The sequence below is a fragment of the Eretmochelys imbricata genome, chromosome 3 (assembly GCF_965152235.1).
Source record: "Eretmochelys imbricata isolate rEreImb1 chromosome 3, rEreImb1.hap1, whole genome shotgun sequence".
NCBI classification, from domain to species: Eukaryota; Metazoa; Chordata; order Testudines; family Cheloniidae; genus Eretmochelys; species Eretmochelys imbricata.
In genome coordinates this window covers 66530330-66552420 of record NC_135574.1, presented here as the reverse complement: position 1 = coordinate 66552420, position 22091 = coordinate 66530330, and the positions used below count along the sequence as shown (strand labels likewise).

The 22091-nt window shown below is 45.0% G+C and overlaps 1 protein-coding gene across 4 annotated transcripts in view; it reads right to left on the bottom strand.

Moving 5' to 3' along the window:
• Positions 1-22091, bottom strand: part of NT5E (5'-nucleotidase ecto) — a 50757-nt gene that overhangs the window by 3177 nt on the left and 25489 nt on the right. Inside the window, exons 5-8 of one of the 4 annotated variants that reach the window (XR_013345588.1) lie at positions 18866-19020; positions 17173-17281; positions 15183-15325; positions 2631-2831 (exon numbers count right to left, since the gene is read on the bottom strand). Coding sequence is in view for 3 of the 4 variants with exons in the window: in XM_077812782.1 (XP_077668908.1) it covers positions 2631-2831; positions 15176-15325; positions 17173-17281; positions 18866-19020 (615 nt within the window). In the remaining variant the exon portion in view is untranslated. Of the gene's footprint in view, positions 1-2630; positions 2832-3546; positions 3779-14633; positions 14728-15175; positions 15326-17172; positions 17282-18865; positions 19021-22091 lie in introns of those variants that run through there. The other 3 variants (XM_077812782.1, XM_077812783.1, XM_077812784.1) reach the window with 3 other exon arrangements.

The following is a 22091-nucleotide window of genomic DNA, read 5'->3' as shown; positions in this document are numbered from 1 at the left end:
TACTCGAGTTTAAAAGGTCATCCAGATCTTGTACGATATTACAGTTCTCCCCCCTATTCATAGTATCTCCCACCTTTGTGTCATCCACAAATTTTATTAGCTCACTTTTTGTGCCAAAGTCAGTAACAAAAAATGTTAAATAAGATTGGTCCCAAGACCGCTCCCTGAGGAACTCCACTACTCCCTGAGGAACCTCCCTCCAGCCTGACAGTTCACCTTTCAGTATGACCCATTGTAGTCTCCCCTTTAACCAGTTCCTTATCCACCTTTCAAGTCTCATATTAACCCCCATCTTCTCCAATTTAGTAATTTCTCATGTGGAACTGTATTGAATGCCTTAGTGAAATCCAGGGAGCTAAAATTTGCATTTCTATTGTCTAAAAAAAACCCCAGGTATCTTCTCAAAGAAGATCAGGTTGCTCTGGCATTATCTACTTTTTGTAAAACCATGTTGTATTTTATGCCAATTATCGTTCACCTTTATGTCCTTAACTACTTCCTCTTTCAAAATTTGTTCCAAGACCTTGAATACAATTGAGGTCAAACTAACAGGCCTGTAGTTTCCTGGATCACATTTTTCCCTCTTTCTTAAAAATAGGATCTATATTAGCAATTCTCCAGACATAGGGAACAACTATGGAGTTTACAGATTCATTAACATCTGTGCTATTGGACTTGCAATTTCATGTGCCAGTTCCTTTAATATTCTTGGATAGAGATTATCCAGACCCCCCCGAGTTAGCCCCTCTAATCTATTTGAGTTTGACTTCCACCTCAGATGTGTAATTTCTACCTCCATATCCTCATTGCCATTAGCCACCCTGCCACTACTCCAAGCTCTTCATTTGCCTCATTAAAAACGGAGGCAAAATATTTGGACCATGCCTAGATAATCCTTCATCTCCACCCCATCCTCAGCGGTCCCACTTCTTCTTCCCATACTTATATGGCTATAAACCTTTTACTATTAGTTTTAATTTCCTTAGCAAAGTCCAACTCTGCTGGACTTTGGGCAGGTCTCACTTTATCCCTATGCTCTCTGACCTCCAAGAAGTAGCTTTCATTACTGATCCCTCCCAGCTTCCATTGCTTGTAGGCCTTCTGCTTTCTTTTGATCACCTGTCTGAAATACTCAACCAGCTTGGTCTGCAACCCTTCCCTACAAATTTTTCCCCTTGCTTGGGATGCAGGCTTCAGATAGTTTCTGCAGCTTTGGACTTAAATAATTCAAAGCCTCCTCCACATTCAGATCTTTCAGTGCTTCAGTCCAGTTTACTTCCCTAACCAATTCCCTTCTTTTGAAATCAAGGACCCTTACTGCAGATCTATTTTTGTTTATCCTTCCATTTAGTTTAAATTGAATTAGCACATGATCACTCAAAACAAGGTTGTCCTCTACAATCAATTCTTATATGAGGTTCTCACTACTCACCAATACCAAATCTAAAATGGCATCACCTTTTGTTGAAAATCAAAAGGGAACTTTCTTTATATTTTTGTGAATTGAGCTAACAGGACAGTAGCCAGTCTGGAACTGGGAGACCCATCAAAGTCAGATAACATTACAGACCAAATGAAAACTTGTGCTAGATCTAGAAGCATGCCTTTACCCAGGTACTCTTTTTTTATGGGAGGCTCTGTCCTTTCTGTATCTTCAGAAATGAATTTGAATAAATAAGTGGCTGTTAACTATATATGTTAAACATTAAATCCTTTAAAAGTTTTTCTTCCTAACAGATTTGGATGGCAGCTATACAGGGCAGAATAGTGTACTTGGTAAACACTTAAATGCTGTTTTAAAATGGTGTTAGAAAAATCCATTCATTTTCTTTCCCTCTGGTGCTGGCTTGGCTTCTATTCTGGTACCATCAGCTGTGTGTTGATGCTATATACTCGTACGTGACTAGTCATAATCTGATACAAGGCTCCAATAGGAGCAAAAGACGCAGCACCAGCTTTTAAAATGCTGGCTCTGTTATGTACAGCATAAGGATTTTTTCTCCCCCCTTTCTATAACTTGTTTCCATGTTGTTCGGTGGATGCCTCAGTACCTGGCGATGCAGCTTTGGTGATCCACACACAACAAGACTCTCCTTTAGATTTTGGACTAACCTTTTTGGTAAAAGCTACTTGAGCAAATATATTTCTAGTTGGTAGCATGTTTGAGGTGTAGATGAAAGCAGCCACTCTCTCTTTGTTTATTACAAGCTGCATGGTGTACCTAGTGCAGATACCACCTGTGGCCCCTCCAGCACGCTTCTGCTTATTTCTGTAAAATGATACGTTAGTGACACTGTTTCCTGCTCTGTGCTAAACTAAGCTGTTACATGCAGCCAGAGAACCTGATTCTGAGAGATGCTGATTTCAGTGGAAGTTGCAGGTGCTTAGTTTCTCTCAGGATCTGGCTTAACACTTATCAACTGAAAGAGAAGGAGTTAAATCTGGATGATTAGCCCTCAGTGTTTAGCGACTCAAAAGCAAATTATATCCATTCTATTTAAGATTCAGCCGTGTGGTCTCATACTATAGAACATCTTTAACATTCTTAAAACTAGGGGGATGTTAGTCTTCGATGTCCACTACACAGCTAATAGCTTGCTACATGTTCAATATGGAGTGCCTATGCTTACCCTGATTGTGACTCAGTGATTTATTTTTTAGCATAGAATATCCATCTCCTCCCTGCTGCAGAAAAGAAGGAAGAATCACTTTGTACGTTTTATCCATTTGGAGTGGTACATAGGCTGGTACTCTACAGGCTGTGCAAAGAACTTCTGTACTGACAACTCTGCTTCCTGGTGGTCTGGAAAGATCGTAGACCATGTGAATGCCTAGGAGAAAACACATTTTTAGACATCACTTTAAATAGCCCCAATGGAGCACCTCAGATCCATAAAATCGTTAAACTGACTACACTTCCGCATGTGAGAATTAGGCCTGACTTTTGAAAGAGAACATTCTTATTGTAAAAAGTTTCCTGCCCTGTCCCCCTCTTACACACAAATCAGCTCTTACTCTTTACTCCAGAAAATTCATGGTTACTGGAACTGTGAGAACAGAGTGAGCATCCCAGCTCAAGCTCCATACCCTTTTTCTTTTCCCGGTTCCCTCCTGGCTGCTGACACACACAAACAGTTCATTGGTGAGATTATGATATGGGAGGTCAGACACCTCCCCTCCTCACCTTATTCCTAGTCTGCCTCCTTGTCATGCATTGGTTTACATACTGTTATTTTCCTGGTTGAAATGAGCTCGTATGAAGACACATGCTGACAACTATGCCAACACTATGGTTATTACAGATAATGGCTATCTTCTTCATTCTTTTTGTACCGTAGCTACTAACTCAAATTGATCTAGGCTCTGTGGACTTCTTGGCCTCATTGTACACTATGTATGGAAATTGAAGTAGTGATGGTGTAACTCTGGCCATAACTCATTAATACAGTACTAAAATGCAGAACCACACAATGAAACCTACCAACCATGCAATTACATTAAGGTGTGTCTTAATATGAAGGCAGCAGCATGAGTGAGCAGTAGAGCTAGCATTAAAGGAAGTACAAATAGGTCAAGATAATCGCCGATCTAGTACAGGAAACAATTCCCTTCAAAAGGATTAGTAATCCAATCAATATAGTTATTAGGGTACCTCACAGTCAGATCATAGCACAGTGACACTGTGACAAACTGACGAGAGAAAGGACAGTTGAGGTAATCCACTGGACTGATTTAGCGCAGTTTGTTTACCAAAGGACTGAAAACAGGAAATAGGAGTCTGCAGGGAAACCAGACACAATTTTAGGCAGAATGTCATTTTACCCTCCTTAGAGGCAGGCACCCTAATTAGTCAAAAGTGCCAGTCAAGCCATTGCTATAACAAACAGATTATTGAAATAAACGTGAGTACCCTACCCACTGCTCTGGAACTGCTACAGCACAAGATGTATTACAGAATGTGGTGCAGATGCTCCCACGTCTCCTCAGGATAGTTAAGAATGTTCTTATTTGAACAGACATGAATGAGATGTTTCTTATCTGGTCATTCTCTTCCTGTTAGCAGTTTCTATCCTCATTTATTACTAACGGGTTAATTCCCCCCGTCTATGGTATTTGGAGGTGGTCCGGTGTTGTTGCTGAAGGCTCTAGAACTAAGCCCTGCCCTTCAGATCAGGCCACTTGAAGAGTTGTTCCAAAGCTAGAGAAATGCTCCAACAACCTATTATTAGCATTACGAGAACAACTTGATATAGTGTATTAATTAACATGAAGACAATACATGTCTAAGTCACCCTTCAGAGAAAAATTTTAATTTTGTATTCTGGTCATTTACCAGATTATCAAGCCAGGTTGAATTCAGAGAAAAGTTGTTAACAGAAAAAATTATCTGGTAAGAAGTTTCTTATTCTGTTTCACAGCTTCTGTCCTCATTCATCATTAATGGGAAGTAGTAAGTAGTAAATCCTAAAAGTGGGGAGGAGAGAATCATAGGGTTAGAAGGGACCACAAGGGTCATCTAGTCTAACCCCCAATTTTAGGAATAATTAAAAAACTCTGCTCATCCTTATTACATAGAATAATAGGCAGGGATGGATGCTCTTACTATATAAAGCAAGAGATTTGTAAGCTAACGAGTTACATGGGAATCAACCTAGTAGCACCTTCCTATCAAAGGATGCCGCGGTCGAGGAATGGAAACTTACTTTGCACGTCTTCCTCAGATAAGGCTCAGACATGTATTCCCCAGTGCCCACAGGGACTTCTGGGAATAGTTTCCCAGACGCTCAGCATGCAAACTGGTGCAGAATTTAATGTCTTGCCTGTGGCAAACTTGAGGCCCAAAGGCCCTGGCTTTTTGGACGGCCAAAATGATGGCACTATCTCCCAGAAATTGTGGAAAGAATTTACCTTGAATAGAAAAGGTTCTGGAGTTCTAAGAATAACCTTTTCTTCATGACAACATCAGTGTGGTTCTTGTATAGATTGAGCAACAAATTCCAAAGCTTGCCTTTCAGAGGTAATAGCAATTATTAAAACCAGCCACAGGACTGGTCTAATGTGTGATTGACTCATTTTGGCATCTGATGATACTCAAATGGAGAGTCCAGTGAGCCTACCTACAGAATGCCACTAGGGCTGGTACCTGTTTTTATGGTGCTTGGGCTGTAGGACTCCAACCTATCATCCTGAAGAAACCCTAATGTAGCTCAGATCACCAGGACTTTGTAACTATTTTAATGTGTATCACAATAGCATCCAGAGGTTATGATCCCGATGTGCTGGACACTGCACAAAGAGGCAGTTTCTGCTGCTTCCCCTTGCATTAGAAACATACATTTGACCAGATCAATACATGATCCTGGCTGAGTTCTGTCAAGATACCAAACTGTAATGGAGAATCCATGCTGAACTACACTTTTCTTTGTTAACTGTAAGTGTTCCTGGTCTGAATGAAGGAATCTCTGCTTCAAGAGATTTGGTCTCTTCATCAGGTACAATGTGGGGTCCTTGACTATCTAGCAAGTCCAAAGTGCCTTCTGGGCCAATGGAGACCTTCAGCTCTCCCTTTAGCTTTATGTAAGCTGTCCTGAAAGACAGCAGATTGTTTTCTAACCAGGACATTATTTCCATTCCCACAGAGAAACTTTGACTTCTGGTTACTCCCTGGTTTTGGAAGGGATACAATCAATCATAAGACAACCTTGAATGGAAGGTAGTAAGAGACTTCTCCGTGAATGCCTGCTAGGTGGTCTCTTACACCTTCTACTGGTGCAGCTGGACTAGCCACTGTCACACTGTCATAGACAATAATGGACTTAATGGACTATTGGTCCATTTCCATATGACCATGTTTGTGGTTTTTAGTTTTTTGTCCAGATACATTCTGACAGTGCTATCAAAGTGAACTAAAGGGATGTGTACTCTGTGATTTTGGAAGTCTGTCTTCCAAATATGCTTCCCGCTCAGGCTTGCTTCCAGAGTGAGTATGCAAGGTCTAGAGTGAAAATTGGGTTGACTCTCAGCATGTTGCTTGCACCTATCTGCGCACAAAGGGGCCTTCAGATGTGATCTCAGAATGACACCTCATTTTCCACTGCATCAATAGCATGTTTCTAGGTCCTCAAAGAATTTCTTCAGGCACATTTTCAGAAACCTACTCAGGGGATGGAGCTGATGGACGATACCAGCAATCCTACTCATTGGAGATAACTGGCTACTGATGACCCCCTCAGGATGTGATTGATGCAAAGTTTTGGATCTTTGCAAATCTTTACCATTATGGTAAAATTATAACCAGAGCCATGTCTGTTTTGACATCTGGGTGAGCAATTTTCTGCATTGGGATCAAAAGCTCTTCTTGATTTTGAAGGACTTGTAGCTATGAATCCTTTCCAGCAGCTTTCCAGTTATGACTGAGTCTGTGTAAGGCGATGAGTCATCCCTGAACCAGAGCCTGATTAAACCACATGCGTAGATGACTCATTCCTGTGCTAGTTTCCAGCCAAGCCACATGCCTGGAGTTGATTTGGTGACTCTCAGGACAGCCTCACAAGAGAAACAGCAACTCAGTCCGCCCACTATCACTTCATGAGTTGGAACTCTTCTCTACCTGATAGCGGAGACAGAATCCACAAGCCTTAGCCTGCTCCAGGCTTCCTCTTGCTCCAGCCTTGTTCCTCATCCTGTCCCTGCCTTGCTCTTACTCTGGCCTTGTTCCAACACTGTTCTTGACTCCTGATCTTGGCTCTGTCCCCCTGGCTCCAACCACTAGGCTGCCACAGCTCAGACTATCAGAAACTGTGATGGGGATGGTCAGGCCTAGTGGTCAATTTCCCTGCACAGGGTACTGATTGGTATGCTATCTATGCAGGGGTATAGGATTAATGTGTGACCTGTGCTTTGCTGTGACTACTACCAGCCACTTAAGACTCGGGATGCAGAGGATGAATCAGAAGGAAGAATCTTATGGTGGAATTGTAAGCTCTTGTACACAAATGCTTTTTTCCCCCCATCATACTGAGGATTCTGTTGGTTTGGAAGAAAACCTACCTAGGCTTCCTTGGAAGTTTCTGTTTGTACTATAAATATGAAATTGAAGAATGAGTCAGCTTAAGTGTTGTTAAGGAAATATATGCGTGTTGCAAAGAAAGGCCCTGACTCACAAGCAGAAGGGGGGCCTTGAAAACCATGAGTGATAAGGCCAGAAGGAATGAAGTAGATAGGATATTTGGCTCAAAGAATAACTGAGATAAGGGAATGCTTCTAAAAAGAAGGCCTCTGGCTGATAAGGGTGACTGCAGGTGGTTTTAAATAAGACAGGGAATCTGTCTAAAAAGGAACCAACATAAACATTCCCATCCCACAGACCAGCGTTATTGTAAAAGTAGAGCCTATCTGAAGCTAGGTGCAATGGAAGACTTTTGGCCAGAAAGGTCTTGGGAAGAATGGTGGTTGTAAATCTTATCTGAATTAAGACTGGAACTAAGAAGGAATGGTCTCAAATTGGTTTTTTAGCTGAAGTCAGTAACTGGCAATGACATCACTTGTTTGTTAAAGGGTATAAAAAGAGTTTTGAATTTGCAGGTTCTTTGTCAGACCCTACCTGATCTGCCCAAATGAGATGGCTTTCCCTAGGCCTGGCCTACTTGTAAGTATAATGATCATGTCCATGAATACTTTGTTACTGTACTGGGTGTAGTGACTTTATTTTCAGGCTGTTAGGCATGTTTAGAGCAATTGTATAAAATACCATTTGGCCTTTGGACTTAATATAGGAATTTATGGTTAACATTTGGTTTTAATGAGGAGTCAACATGTGGATCTTATGATGTACTAGGGAGGTATCCATGAGAAACTGTATCTAATATGGCATTTTACTAAATTAATGAGTTCCTTGCTAGCCACTAGCATCCTGTACTGAAAAAGTCTTGCAGGGTATTTATTTATTTATTTATTTATTTATCTATTTGAGGGGGATGGAGGTTCTTTGGTGATGTGTGCGTGGTACTTGCCCTGGATGTTAGAGGCGGGAGGTAGCTTGGTATCTGTCCTGGTCTGGAGGATCACACCACCAAGGAAGGCTACTGGTACACATCTTGATTGTGGGAATAGCTTGCTAAGGGGAGCTTGAAAGGCTGCCTGCATTGCTCCTCCAGCCTCGCTGGCAGCACCCAAGTAAGTAGGAGCAGTCTAGTACCACTCGGGTCTTCACTCAGATCTTGCCCATTACACCACTGTGTAGACAGGATAAGGTTAGGATTTCTAACATTCACTAATATGATGCACATTATTTGGTCCGTGTGGACCCTGCTGGTGCATACGAGAAGTGCCCTAGTGTGCTTTAACTTAGTGCTGTTAACACACACGAGGGAACTCTTCGTGAGCACTAATGGTGTATGTGGACTAGTTAATGTGCAGCACATTAGTGCATGTTAGGCATCCCATGCCTGTGGTGCCCATTCCCCCACCGTGCAGTCAGGCAATCAGTCAGGATCATTTTGAACATGGGAAGGGATCTCACACTTACACCTCCGTAACCCCATGATGGTGCAGCGTGGTTGGGAGCGGAATCCTTATCTCTTCTGGTCAGACTGCCTGAAGTACTTTTAAGGCTTTAATGTGGAGACAGTCATATTCTCTTCCATATTGGAAGAGAAGATTGAAGGTCTGGAGGAACAGATAACGACCCTGCGTTGCATACGAGAAACTGAGGATTTTCTGGACAAAACTCAGGATAGGCTTCTAGGGGCACAAAGCTCTAAAGATATAGAGCAGGTTGCACACAGGAGCCAAGAGGCCAGTGAAGAAGCTTGGCAACATGTGACCTCCAGAAGAGGTAAGCGGAATGTCCGGGTTCCAGTAACACAGACACAGGTAACTAACCGCTTTCATGTTCTCTCCACAGGTACCGTTGCGGAGAGTGGACCAGATGATATGTCTGGGGCGAGAAAGCAGAAGGAGACTCCGCTGGTTGGAAGGCATGAGATGCGATGTCCTGAGGTTGGGGGTTCCACGACCACCACTCCCAAGAGGAGAAGGCGGGTGGTGGTGGTCGGGGACTCTCTCCTCCGGGGGACTGAGTCATCTATCTGCCGCCCTGACAGGGAAAACCGAGAAGTCTGCTGCTTGCCGGGGGCTAAGATTCGCGATGTGACGGAGAGACTGCCGAGACTCATCAAGCCCTCGGATCGCTACCCCTTCCTGCTTCTCCACGTGGGCACCAATGATACTGCCAAGAATGACCTTGAGCGGATCACTGCGGACTACATGGCTCTGGGAAGAAGGATAAAGGAGTTTGAGGCGCAAGTGGTCTTCTCGTCCATCCTCCCCGTGGAAGGAAAAGGCCTGGGTAGGGACCGTCGAATCGTGGAAGTCAACGAATGGCTACGCAGGTGGTGTCGGAGAGAAGGCTTTGGATTCTTTGACCATGGGATGGTGTTCCATGAAGGAGGAGTGCTGGGCAGAGACGGGCTCCATCTTACGAAGAGAGGGAAGAGCATCTTTGCCAGCAGGCTGGCTAACCTAGTGAGGAGGGCTTTAAACTAGGTTCACCGGGGGAAGGAGACCAAAGCCCTGAGGTAAGTGGGAAAGAGGGATACCGGGAGGAAGCACAGGCAGAAATGTCTGTGAGGGGAGGGCTCCTGCCTCATACTGGGAATGAGGGGCGATCAACAGGTTATCTCAAGTGCTTATATACGAATGCACAAAGCCTTGGAAACAAGCAGGGAGAACTGGAGGTCCTAGTAATGTCAAGGAACTATGATGTGATTGGAATCACAGAGACTTGGTGGGATAACTCACATGACTGGAGTACTGTCATGGATGGTTATAAACTGTTCAGGAAGGACAGGCAGGGCAGAAAAGGTGGGGGAGTAGCACTGTATGTAAGGGAGCAGTATGACTGCTCAGAGCTCCGGTACGAAACTGTAGAAAAACCTGAGTGTCTCTGGATTAAGTTTAGAAGTGTGTGCAACAAGAGTGATGTAGTGGTGGGAGTCTGCTATAGACCACCGGACCAGGGGGATGAGGTAGATGAGGCTTTCTTCTGGCAGCTCACGGAAGCTACTAGATCGCATGCCCTGATTCTCATGGGTGACTTTAATTTTCCTGATATCTGCTGGGAGAGCAATACTGCGGTGCATAGACAATCCAGGAAGTTTTTGGAAAGCGTAGGGGACAATTTCCTGGTGCAAGTGCTAGAGGAGCCAACTAGGGGGGGCGCTTTTCTTGACCTGCTGCTCACAAACCAGGTAGAATTAGTGGGGGAAGCAAAAGTGGATGGGAATCTGGGAGGCAGTGACCATGAGTTGGTTGAGTTCAGGATCCTGACGCAGGGAAGAAAGGTAAGCAGCAGGATACGGACCCTGGACTTCAGGAAAGCAGACTTCGACTCCCTCAGGGAACGGATGGCCAGGATCCCCTGGGGGACTAACTTGAAGGGGAAAGGAGTCAAGGAGAGCTGGCTGTATTTCAAGGAATCCCTGTTGAGGTTACAGGGACAAACCATCCCGATGAGTCGAAAGAATAGTAAATATGGCAGGCGACCGGCTTGGCTTAACGGTGAAATCCTAGCGGATCTTAAACATAAAAAAGAAGCTTACAAGAAGTGGAAGGTTGGACATATGACCAGGGAAGAGTATAAAAATATTGCTCGGGCATGTAGGAATGAAATCAGGAGGGCCAAATCGCACCTGGAGCTGCAGCTAGCGAGAGATGTCAAGAGTAACAAGAAGGGTTTCTTCAGGTATGTTGGCAACAAGAAGAAAGCCAAGGAAAGTGTGGGACCCTTACTGAATGAGGGAGGCAACCTAGTGACAGAGGATGTGGAAAAAGCTAATGTACTCAATGCTTTTTTTGCCTCTGTTTTCACTAACAAGGACAGCTCCCAGACTGCTACGCTGGGCATCACAAAATGGGGAAGAGATGGCCAGCCCTCTGTGGAGATAGAGGTGGTTAGGGACTATTTAGAAAAGCTGGACGTGCACAAGTCCATGGGGCCGGACGAGTTGCATCCGAGAGTGCTGAAGGAATTGGCGGCTGTGATTGCAGAGCCATTGGCCATTATCTTTGAAAACTCGTGGCGAACCGGGGAAGTCCCGGATGACTGGAAAAAGGCTAATGTAGTGCCAATCTTTAAAAAAGGGAAGAAGGAGGATCCTGGGAACTACAGGCCAGTCAGCCTCACCTCAGTCCCTGGAAAAATCATGGAGCAGGTCCTCAAAGAATCAATCTTGAAGTACTTGCATGAAAGGAAAGTGATCAGGAACAGCCAGCATGGATTCACCAAGGGAAGGTCATGCCTGACTAATCTAATCGCCTTTTATCATGAGATTACTGGTTCTGTGGATGAAGGGAAAGCAGTGGATGTATTGTTTCTTGACTTTAGCAAAGCTTTTGACACGGTCTCCCACAGTATTCTTGTCAGCAAGTTAAGGAAGTATGGGCTGGATGAATGCACTATAGGGTGGGTAGAAAGCTGGCTAGATTGTCGGGCTCAACGGGTAGTGATCAATGGCTCCATGTCTAGTTGGCAGCCGGTGTCAAGTGGAGTGCCCCAGGGGTCGGTCCTGGGGCCGGTTTTGTTCAATATCTTCATAAATGATCTGGAGGATGGTGTGGATTGCACTCTCAGCAAATTTGCGGACGATACTAAACTGGGAGGAGTGGTAGATACGCTGGAGGGGAGGGATAGGATACAGAAGGACCTAGACAAATTGGAGGATTGGGCCAAAAGAAATCTGATGAGGTTCAATAAGGATAAGTGCAGGGTCCTGCACTTAGGACGGAAGAATCCAATGCACCGCTACAGACTAGGGACCGAATGGCTAGGCAGCAGTTCTGCGGAAAAGGACCTAGGGGTGACAGTGGACGAGAAGCTGGATATGAGTCAGCAGTGTGCCCTTGTTGCCAAGAAGGCCAATGGCATTTTGGGATGTATAAGTAGGGGCATAGCGAGCAGATCGAGGGACGTGATCGTCCCCCTCTATTCGACATTGGTGAGGCCTCATCTGGAGTACTGTGTCCAGTTTTGGGCCCCACACTACAAGAAGGATGTGGATAAATTGGAGAGAGTCCAGCGAAGGGCAACAAAAATGATTAGGGGTCTAGAACACATGACTTACGAGGAGAGGCTGAGGGAGCTGGGATTGTTTAGCCTGCAGAAGAGAAGAATGAGGGGGGATTTGATAGCTGCTTTCAACTACCTGAAAGGGGGTTCCAAAGAGGATGGCTCTAGACTGTTCTCAATGGTAGCAGATGACAGAACGAGGAGTAATGGCTTCAAGTTGCAGTGGGGGAGGTTTAGATTGGATATTAGGAAAAACTTTTTCACTAAGAGGGTGGTGAAACACTGGAATGCGTTGCCTAGGGAGGTGGTGGAATCTCCTTCCTTGGAAGTTTTTAAGGTCAGGCTTGACAAAGCCCTGGCTGGGATGATTTAACTGGGAATTGGTCCTGCTTCGAGCAGGGGGTTGGACTAGATGACCTTCAGGGGTCCCTTCCAACCCTGATATTCTATGATTCTATGATTCTATGATTCATGGGGAGGAGGATGGGGAGTGAGAGACTCTTTCCTACCTTCCAGCTTCCAAGCCATTTTCGGGCAGTTCAAGGGTTTATAGCTAGGGTGACCAGATGTCCTGATTTTATAGGGACAGTCCTGATATTTGGGGCTGTCTTATATAGGCACCTATTACCCCCCACCCCGTCCTGATTTTTCACATTTGCTATCCGGTCACCATATTTATGGCTGATGATCAGAAGGCACAATTCCATTCTGCTGCTGCGTGAAATCTGAGTCCCTGTCCCTGGCAGAGTGATGGTTGTGGGTGGAAGGCCAGACAGCCACAATTCCTGAGGCAGGACTGCACTGGAAGGATGGGCTCCTCTGCTAGCCCAGACATGCTGCAGGGTGGGGGAAGAGGTGGTGAGCATGATACAGAACACTGCAAGAGCCTCTGTGTAGCAGAAGAGCCCCAGCAGACACTGCCTTGGGGAAGGCAAAGGAAGAGTTTAACTCCTGTTTGCAGCCATTGTTCACTGACAATATTAACTGCTGCGCTGAAAAGGGTGATGCTTGCTTTGCCTTTTTGGGACCCATGAGGAGTTTGCCAGACTTACTTTTGAACATCATAAGAATCCCTCAATTCATAGGGAGAAGCAGGAGAGCTTATAGGAGCCTTTTATCTTTCCCTCAGGGAGAAGAGACCCCACTTCAGTGGCCGGGGGTCAGGGAGGGACTTTAGCTCCTTTGAGGGGGGTTTCTCCCTCTGGCACAGGTCCGTTGAGCAACCTACCTCCTGAGCTGGCTGGGTAGCATCCTTCTCTCTCCCCAGATGCTCAGGGCTTTTCTGCATTAGAGTCACGGCTCCTTGGGGCAGGGTGGGGACCCGAGCTGCGGGTCTGACTCTGAGCTCTGTATCTGGCAGAGTGGGGCTCATCTGGTTGGGAACAGGCAGGGCACAATTTGCCCTCAGTAGAGCATCTAAGTCGGGATGGGCAACCTTTTTGGCCCAAGGGCCACATCGGGGTTGTGAAACTGTATGGAGGCCTGGGTAGGGAAGGCTGTGCCTCCCCAAACAGTCTGGTCCCTGCCCCCGTCCCCTGACTGCCCCCCTCCGAACCTCCAACCCATCCAACGTCACCCCTGCTCCTTGTCCCCTGACTACCCCCTCCGGGGACCCCTGCCCCTAACTGCCCCCCTGGGACCCCACCCCATATGCTCCCTGTCCCCTGACTGCCCCGACCCCTATCCACACCCCTGCCCCTCACCGCTCCCTGGGACCTCACCCCCTATCCAACTCCCCTGCTCCCTGTCCCCTGACTGCCCCCCAGAACCCCCTGTCCCTTATCCAACCTCCCCGCTCTCCGCCCCCTTACCATGCCGCTCAGAGTGGCAGGAACTCGCAGCCACACTGCTGCGCTACCCGGCAGGAGCAGCAGGCCGGAGCCTGTGAGATGAGACTGTGGGGAAGGGGGGAAAGCAGAGGAGGAGCCGGGGCTAGCCTCTCCGACCAGGAGCTCAAGGGCTGGGCAGGATGGTTCCGCAGGCCACATGTGGCCCACGCTGATCTAAGTGCTGCCTCACACAGGGAACATCACTTAGTTTTAGCCAGGGACTGAGAGGGCAGAGGAGTCCTGCAGAGAAGCAGTGGAACAGGTGCATGTGGTTGAAGCCACCATGCTGCTATTTACCTGATCCAGGGGAAGAGGGGGAAGACTAATGTTGCAGCCGCACAACAATGAATATAAAATAAAAAGTTTAAAACTCGATAAGTTTATGGAGGAGATGGTATGATGGGATAACATGGTTTTGATAATTAAATATTCATGGTAAATAGGCCTAATGGCCTGTGATGGGATGTTAGATGGGGTGGGATCTGAGTTACCCAGGAAAGAATTTTCTATAGTATCTGGCTGATGAATCTTTCCCATATGCTCAGGGTTTAGCTGATCGCCATATTTGGGGTCGGGAAGGAATTTTCCTCCAGGGCAGATTGGCAGAGGCCCTGGAGGTTTTTCGCCTTTATCTGTAGCATGGGGCATGGGTCACTTGCTGGAGGATTCTCTGCTCCTTGAAGTCTTTAAACCACAATTTGAGGACTTCAATAGCTCAGACATAGGTGAGGTTTTTCGCAGGAGTGGGTGGGTGAGATTCTGTGACCTGCGTTGTGCAGGAGGTCAAAGTAGATGCTCACAATGTCCCTTCTGACCTTAGTATCTATGAATCTATGAAAAAAAAAAAAAGTGGTGGGGGAAATTGAACTGCCAACTTGTTCCACTCCCGGAGGCAAAAAATCTGGTAGCCTGAACAAAGGGGGAGAAGTAGCAAAGAGTCCTGTGGTACCTTATAGACTAACAGATGTATTGAAGCATAAGCTTTCGTGGGTGAATACCCACTTCGTTGGATGCATGGGGGAGAAGTTAGTCCTGTAGTCTCCAGCAACAACACTGACCTGCCTCTAGATTTCATTAGTGATGAAGGAGGAGAGAAGCTGTGCAACAGAATGGTGCATAGAACTAGCATGAAGATAAATGTATTTTCAGTTTTATTTCATTTCCATTTGGGGCAATGCAGCTGGTTCCCCAGAGGTATAAATGCCAATACGGGCAGCATGAAGTATGGCTATATTGGAAAGAGAATAATAATAATTAATAAAAAAAGAGAGTAACTAACCCCCAACCTGCAGCAGCTCGCCAGTTCCTTGTCCATGTCTGCGCACACTGTGCTCAAATGCTTCTTTCAGAGTGGAGCCTTTTAACTCCATCAGATCAAAAGTACCTCCAAACGGCAGCACAGCAAGCAGGTCCTCCATCGTAATAGTACCTTGGATAGAACACCACTTTATGTAAACAAATGGTCTTCATAATAAAGCACCTTACATATCTTGTTTAAGATCACTTAATAGTGTGCTACATAACCTATAAAGCCGTGTATCATTTGAAGCAGTGTCATTTAATAGTACAGCAGTATAGACTCAGTCTTTTGATCTGTGTCTCAGTTTTCCAAACTGGCCAGATAGACATATCTAAGGATTTTCTACCTCTGTTTATGTTGTGATGCACATAACCCACCTATACTGCAGCTTCACTAGTGGAAATGGGAGCAAGGCGACAACCTTTATGTGGTGCTTCTGCTACATATTAATAATGAACACAATGAATATTGTCAAAAGGCTACCAGACGTCAGTTTGTTGATCTCCTGCTATGGATTAGTAATGCACAAATCTGTCAAGAGTCCTTGTCTGGGACAGAATCAGAAAACCATTGGACCAGCTTTACACGTGTACCTACTTAATGTAGGAGGTCTGTCCCATGCTATGTATGACTATTTTCCAAAAGTTCTCAAGGAGAAGGACACAGACACTGTTGAGGACTTCCAGAACTTCCCAAAGATATGCCTGAAATATCACAAGCCTTTTTCGGATCAGGCTAAAGCCCTTAAAGCATCGTCATGCAATCCTAAGGCACACAGGAAAGATTTCTGGGACAATGCCAATGTCCCAAGCAATCACCTCACTGCCAACTCCACAAAACGTACTTCCAGGCTTCAGCCTACCCTGGAAACAGCGCACAAATGACTCTGGACACCAGTCGCAAATGACGGACCACACTGTAAATGAATACTTGCTTCAATGTTTGCCAGCGACATCTCAGAATTTACACCACGCCACTTCCCACGCTACCTGCTGGCTCACTACTCTGAATTCGGTTATTTGAATGTTGTTAATCACCTCTCTTGCAATATGAAAGAAGGTAAGTGGAAAATGGCTACCTGTCAATCTGGGGACAAGAAAAACAGAAGTTCTTACAAAATTTAGCCAGTTTATCCAGTTGCTTTCAATTGCTATAGCAGTCCTACAGAATGAGTTATCCAACATTAAAACAAATTGTTCTCAGATTTTATAATATTAGACTGAATTTATGGCACCATAAGAGTATACAGAATTCACTTACCTGTGTGGCAGAACATAAGAGGTTTCTAACAGACATAGCCTCCCTACGAAGTTTAAAATAGGAAGTGAAGAATACCATCTCCACTTCTTCTGAGCGTAATGACAAGCCATAGTGGTAAAAACATCAGTGACCAAACCCTGCTAGTGCTGTCACCAATGCCAGCATGGCTGCAGCTGCATTAGTGCTAGACTAACTGGGAGAAGTTGAGAATAGCCTCAGTGCAGATGCAGCCTACGTGTCTAGGCCAGACTTACAAGAGGTAGTATGGCTGTAAGTTATTTCAGATTTTTATATGATCCAATTTTATCTGTTGGTGGAACTCTATTTTGATAATGCCTAAAATACTAAAATGGATAAACTCTATTGAGAGATCATTATTCATTATTCTTAAATTCCAGTATTCTGTTGGTGCTTGCTCAATTAATTTGTTACTTCTGGGACTACACTGTGCACCCTCAAGCATTGAAATATAGATATTAGTTGTTTCTGATTGTGTTTCAGAATCAGTTATGTATACAATGTGTTTAACTTTTATGCATGTTAGTGGTTCCAGTGAAACTACTGACATGAACTAAAAGTTATAAGCATTGGCAGGATTAGGGCCATAGTCCTGAATCCAGAAAAACTGTTCTTTGTAATTGGTATAGTGCAGGATAGCAAAATATGTAAAAGTACAGGCAACAGTATAGAAAGCATCATTAAACAAGCTAACTTACCATTATTGTTGCGTTCATCAATGGGTGACCGTATCCCACCACCATTCATGATGCACATTGAAACATGATTCCATGTATTTTCATCTCGATGTTTGAGATTATTGTAAATCTGTAACATTAGCATAAAATATTTTTAACCACTTTTTAATCTTTGCTTAATTTATATGTAGGAATTTTACAAGTTACAAAATCTGAGTTTCTGGGAGTTTTTTCCAGGTTGGTAGGCCTGTATTTCTCCCCAGCAGTTAGGGAGAAAATCAATCAATTGTGCCATTTACAGTTATCTTAAAGAACAAACTTTTAATAATTCTGCATCCACAGTTTTATTATTTATTATTTTTACAAACAAATCAAGTTTAAAAATAAGCCCCTCTGTCTTTTCTCCCTGCAATCTCTGGTATTCTTTGAAAACCAGAGTGTGACATTATAGGAGATAGAAACCTAAATTGCACCCTCTAAAGCCAAAACTAAATGAAGGAAGGGATGATTCATAGACAGTGTCATAAAGGAAAAGTAAAGGGTGATGTGTTATTTCAGAAAATGTTGAAATACAGAGCAATAATTTACACATATCTCAAGGATTAGGCAATGTCAGAGACCTTAAATATAGCTGCTCATTAAAACCTTGAAGGGGAATAATTAGAAAATCTAAACACATAAAATCAGTCTAATGATGTGCCTTCAAGATTATTAAGGGACCTGACAGAGCAACTTACTGTATCACTAGCATTTAATATTTGAAACAGTCTTAAAAATCCTGGGAAGGTAGAGAACTAGAAGATTGGAGGAAAGCAAATGGAGTGCAGATTTTTCCAAAAAGTAAAGCCCAATCTATATACCTGTTGCTCAGAGGACCAAATTAGACCCTGACTTAAGTCAGAATGGTTGCACGAGATCCTCCTGCATTTATCTCTAGTAAAGTAATGGAAAACACACACAGCAAGAGAATCAAAAGACTGCTATAGAATAAGGAGGTAATAATCAGCCTGATTTAAGAATAAACATTACCAGACTAATCTAGTATCTTTGTCAGGTAAATTACAAACATAGTGACTGAAGGGAAGAGAAAGCAGCGATCACTGTACTGGAATTGCCTTAGTTCTTCAGCAAAGTTTCAGCATAAAAACTTGTTTATGAATCAGAAATTGGCCTTCTGTGAATATTGGGCACCATCCACAATACTAATAATCAAAGCAAATTTGATTAAATATTCAAATGACTATTCCCAGAGAGTTTGCAGTATCCACACAACTTTGTGCAACAAGTGCCAGGGATAAATGAACAATTTCTGATCTGTTCTCTTTTTTGCTCTATTGAGAACAGCCCTGGCCCCACATAAGTAGTTTCATCCAGAAACTTGCATAGCAGTGAGTTCCTGAGAGCTATTCATTGACTTTAATGGGTATTGTGGGAGTTTTGAGACTCTCAGGATCAAAGTCCAAAAAGGAGAACTAAGCACATTCCAGACCTATCCAGGAACTGGTAGATCTTCTATGTCAAACACTTCTAAAAGGAGTAACTGCTGCCACAGAATTCTATGAACTCCGCTAGGGATCTCACTACTACCAGTCTTTAACATGAAAGCAATACAAAACCCTGAGAATCATAGAACTCTCTAGAGTCCACTAAAGTTGAATTGTCCCAAAGCCCTCAAATACTAATTCAGATTAAATTATTGTCTGTGGTTTCTTACCATGGCATCACAAATCAAATTTCCCATGTTGCATTCTTGGAAACGGCATGCCTGAGTTGTACCATTTAGGTAAACTATAGTTTTCCCAATCACATGGGAAGAAAAATTATTTAGCTGTATCTTCCACTTGTCAACTTCTTCTCTCAAGACTCTATCTAAAATAGAAGCATAGAATGAGGTTAAAATGGTTACTAACCTTTTGTAACTGTTGTTCTTCGAGATGTGTTGTTCATGTTCATTCCATGCTAGGTGTGTGTGCACTGTGTGTACAGTTACTGGAGGTTTTTCCGCTCAGTGGTATCCGTTGGCCAGCACTAGCGCCCTCAGGAGTCATGCGCATATGCATTGGTAAAAGGGGCACCCCCGGACCCCACACCTTTCAGTTCCTTCTTGCCGATAACTCTGACAGAGGGGCAGGAGGGTGGGTCATGGAATGGACATGAGCAACACATCTTGAAGAACAGTTACAAAAGGTTAGTAACAGTTTTTTCTTCACGTGCTTATTCATGTCTATTACGTGAGTCAACTACCATAAACAGTACCCCTGGAGGTGGGCTTGGAGTTCATGGACATGCTGACTGCAACACTGTCTCCCAAAACCGGCACATTGCAGGCCTGCTGGGTGATGGCGTAGTGAGAAGTGAAGGTCTGAACACACAACCAGGTCGCAGCTCTGCAAATGTCCTGGATAAGTACCTGTGCAAGGAATCCTGCCAACAAAGCCTGGGCTCTTGTGGAACAAGCAGTCACTGTGCCTGGAGGTAGAACTTTTGCCTGCTCGTAACAAGCTCAGATACAGGCAGTTATCCAGGATGAGATTCTTTAGAATGACATGGGTACCCCTCTCAGTCTTTCCACGACTGCTACAAAGAGTTGGGTGGACTTGCAGAAGGACTTAATTCTCTCAATATAAAAGGCGGGGGACCACCTTACATCCAACGTATGAAGGCACCGTTCCTCTGCGGGTCTTGTGAGATTTTGGGAAGATGACGTAGAAAAATGTCCTAGTTGTTCTGGAATTGTAACACCACTTTTGGTAGGAAGGGTGGATGGGGGCAAGGCTGGACCTTGTCCTTGGAGAACACTGTTTAAGGGGATTCTGACATCACAGCTTTGATCTCAGAGACTTTTCTGGCTGAGGTAATTGCCACCAAGGTGGTGACCTATCACGAGGGGAGGAGCAGTAGAGAGCACGATGCTAATGATTCAAAGGGTGGCCCTATGAGCCTTGACAGGACCAGGTTTAGGTCCGCAGGGGTAACTTGAGGGTAGAGTGTTTCCAGCCCCATGAGAAATCGAGCCATCATCTTGTGGGAGAACACCATTCTGCCATTCACTAGGGAGGGTGGAAGGCAGAGATGGCTGCCAGGTGAACCTTAATATATGAGAGAGACACTGATGTTTTAGGTGTAGCAGATAGTCTATGGTTGACTGCAGAGAAGATTGGGGTGGAGAGAGGTTCAGCTCAGAGGCCCAACAAGTGAAACGGTTCCACTTGCCTTGTCCTGTTTGATTTTCAGGAGGACCTTGTGAACCCATAGAATTGGTGGGAAGGCATACAGTAGGTGGTCTACACCTGAGAGCTGGAAAGCATCGGAAAGGTAGCCAATGCTGTGCCCATTCAGTGAGGAGAACTGATGGCATTTTCTGTTCTGCCTTGTGGCAAACAGGTCCTCCAGGGGAGGCCCCCACCTCTGAAAGATGACACTGACAACCTCCAGGTAAAGAGACCACTCGTGGTGAGAAGAAAGTATCTGCTGAGGTGATCTGCCACGGCATTTTGGGCTCCTGGGAGATGTGATGCCTCAAGGTGAATGGCGTGTTTCATGCAAAAGTTCCATAGCTGGAGGGCCTCCTGGCACAGTGCTGAAGGCACAGTGCTCCTCCCTGCTTGCTGATGGACAACACTGCATCAGCGTTGTCCATCAGGACCTGCACCACGCTGCCTGAGATCTGGGGAAGCCAAGCATACCTGACATTTATATGCAGGGCAAGTTCCTCCTGGGACCAGAGGTCTTGAGTCCTGAGACTGCCAAGGTGGGCTCCTCACCCCAGGTCTGATGCATCTCAGATTAGAGTAATGGATGATTGAGGGGCAGCAAAGGGTACGCCTACCATTACTGATCCTGGGTCTCTCCATCAGGTCAACAAAGCGATGACTGGGGGGTGGAATCATGAGTGTTGAGTCTAGGTGATGTCTTCTCGTGGAGTAGACTGACGCCAGCCACATCTGGAGGGGTCTGAGGCATATCCTTGGGTACTGTACCACATAGGTACATGCTGCCATGCGTCCCAATAGTTTGAGGCAGACATGAGCGGTTGTTACTGGGAGGGTCGTGACATTGGAGATCCGGTCTGACATAGCTCAGAATCTGGCTCTGGTAGGTAGGCCTTGGCCTGGGTGAAATCCACTACGGAGGGTGAAATCGAGCACTGTCATGATGAATTCTATTCTCTGAATCAGGACCAGAGTTGACTTCCACTCGTTTATCAACAGACCCAGGGCCTGGAAGGTAGCCCATACTGTACTGATGTTGTGCTGGACCTGAGCTTACGAGTGACTCTTGATCAGCCAATTGTCAAGGTACCAGTTGACTTGCATGCCTCAACATCTGAGAGAGGCTGCTACCACTGCCATACACTTCATGAAGACTCGTGGGGCTGCCAACGGGCCAAAGGGAAGCACAGTGTATTGGTAGTGGCACTGACCCACTACAAACCTGAGAAATCTCCTGTGACCATGGAAAATTGAAATGTGGAAATAAGTGTCCTTTAAATCGAGGGCAGCGTACCAGTCTGGATCAAGGGAGGGAATGAAGAGGCTAGGGAGACCACGCGGAACCTCAGTTTGAGATATTTGTTGAGGTGACACAGGTCCAGGATGGGCCATAGACCGCCCCCTTGGGCTTCGGGATTAGGAAATATCGGGAGTAAAACCCCTTCCATTCTCAAGTATTGAGGAGCCTGCTCTATGGCCCCTACACATAAAAAGGCTTGCACCTCCTGGACAAGAAGTTGCTCCTGAGAAAGGTCACTGAGGAGGGGTGGGGGGAGCGGTGGAAGAAAACTGGAGGGTGAAACCAACTGTTATAGGGCTGAGCACCCAACGGTCAGATGCTATATATGACCACACTAGGCTGAAGGGTGAAAGGTGGCCAAAAACAAAATGGGGGATGGATCTGGTGTCAAGACCGGTATACCATCCTTGGGCGTACCTTCAAAAGGC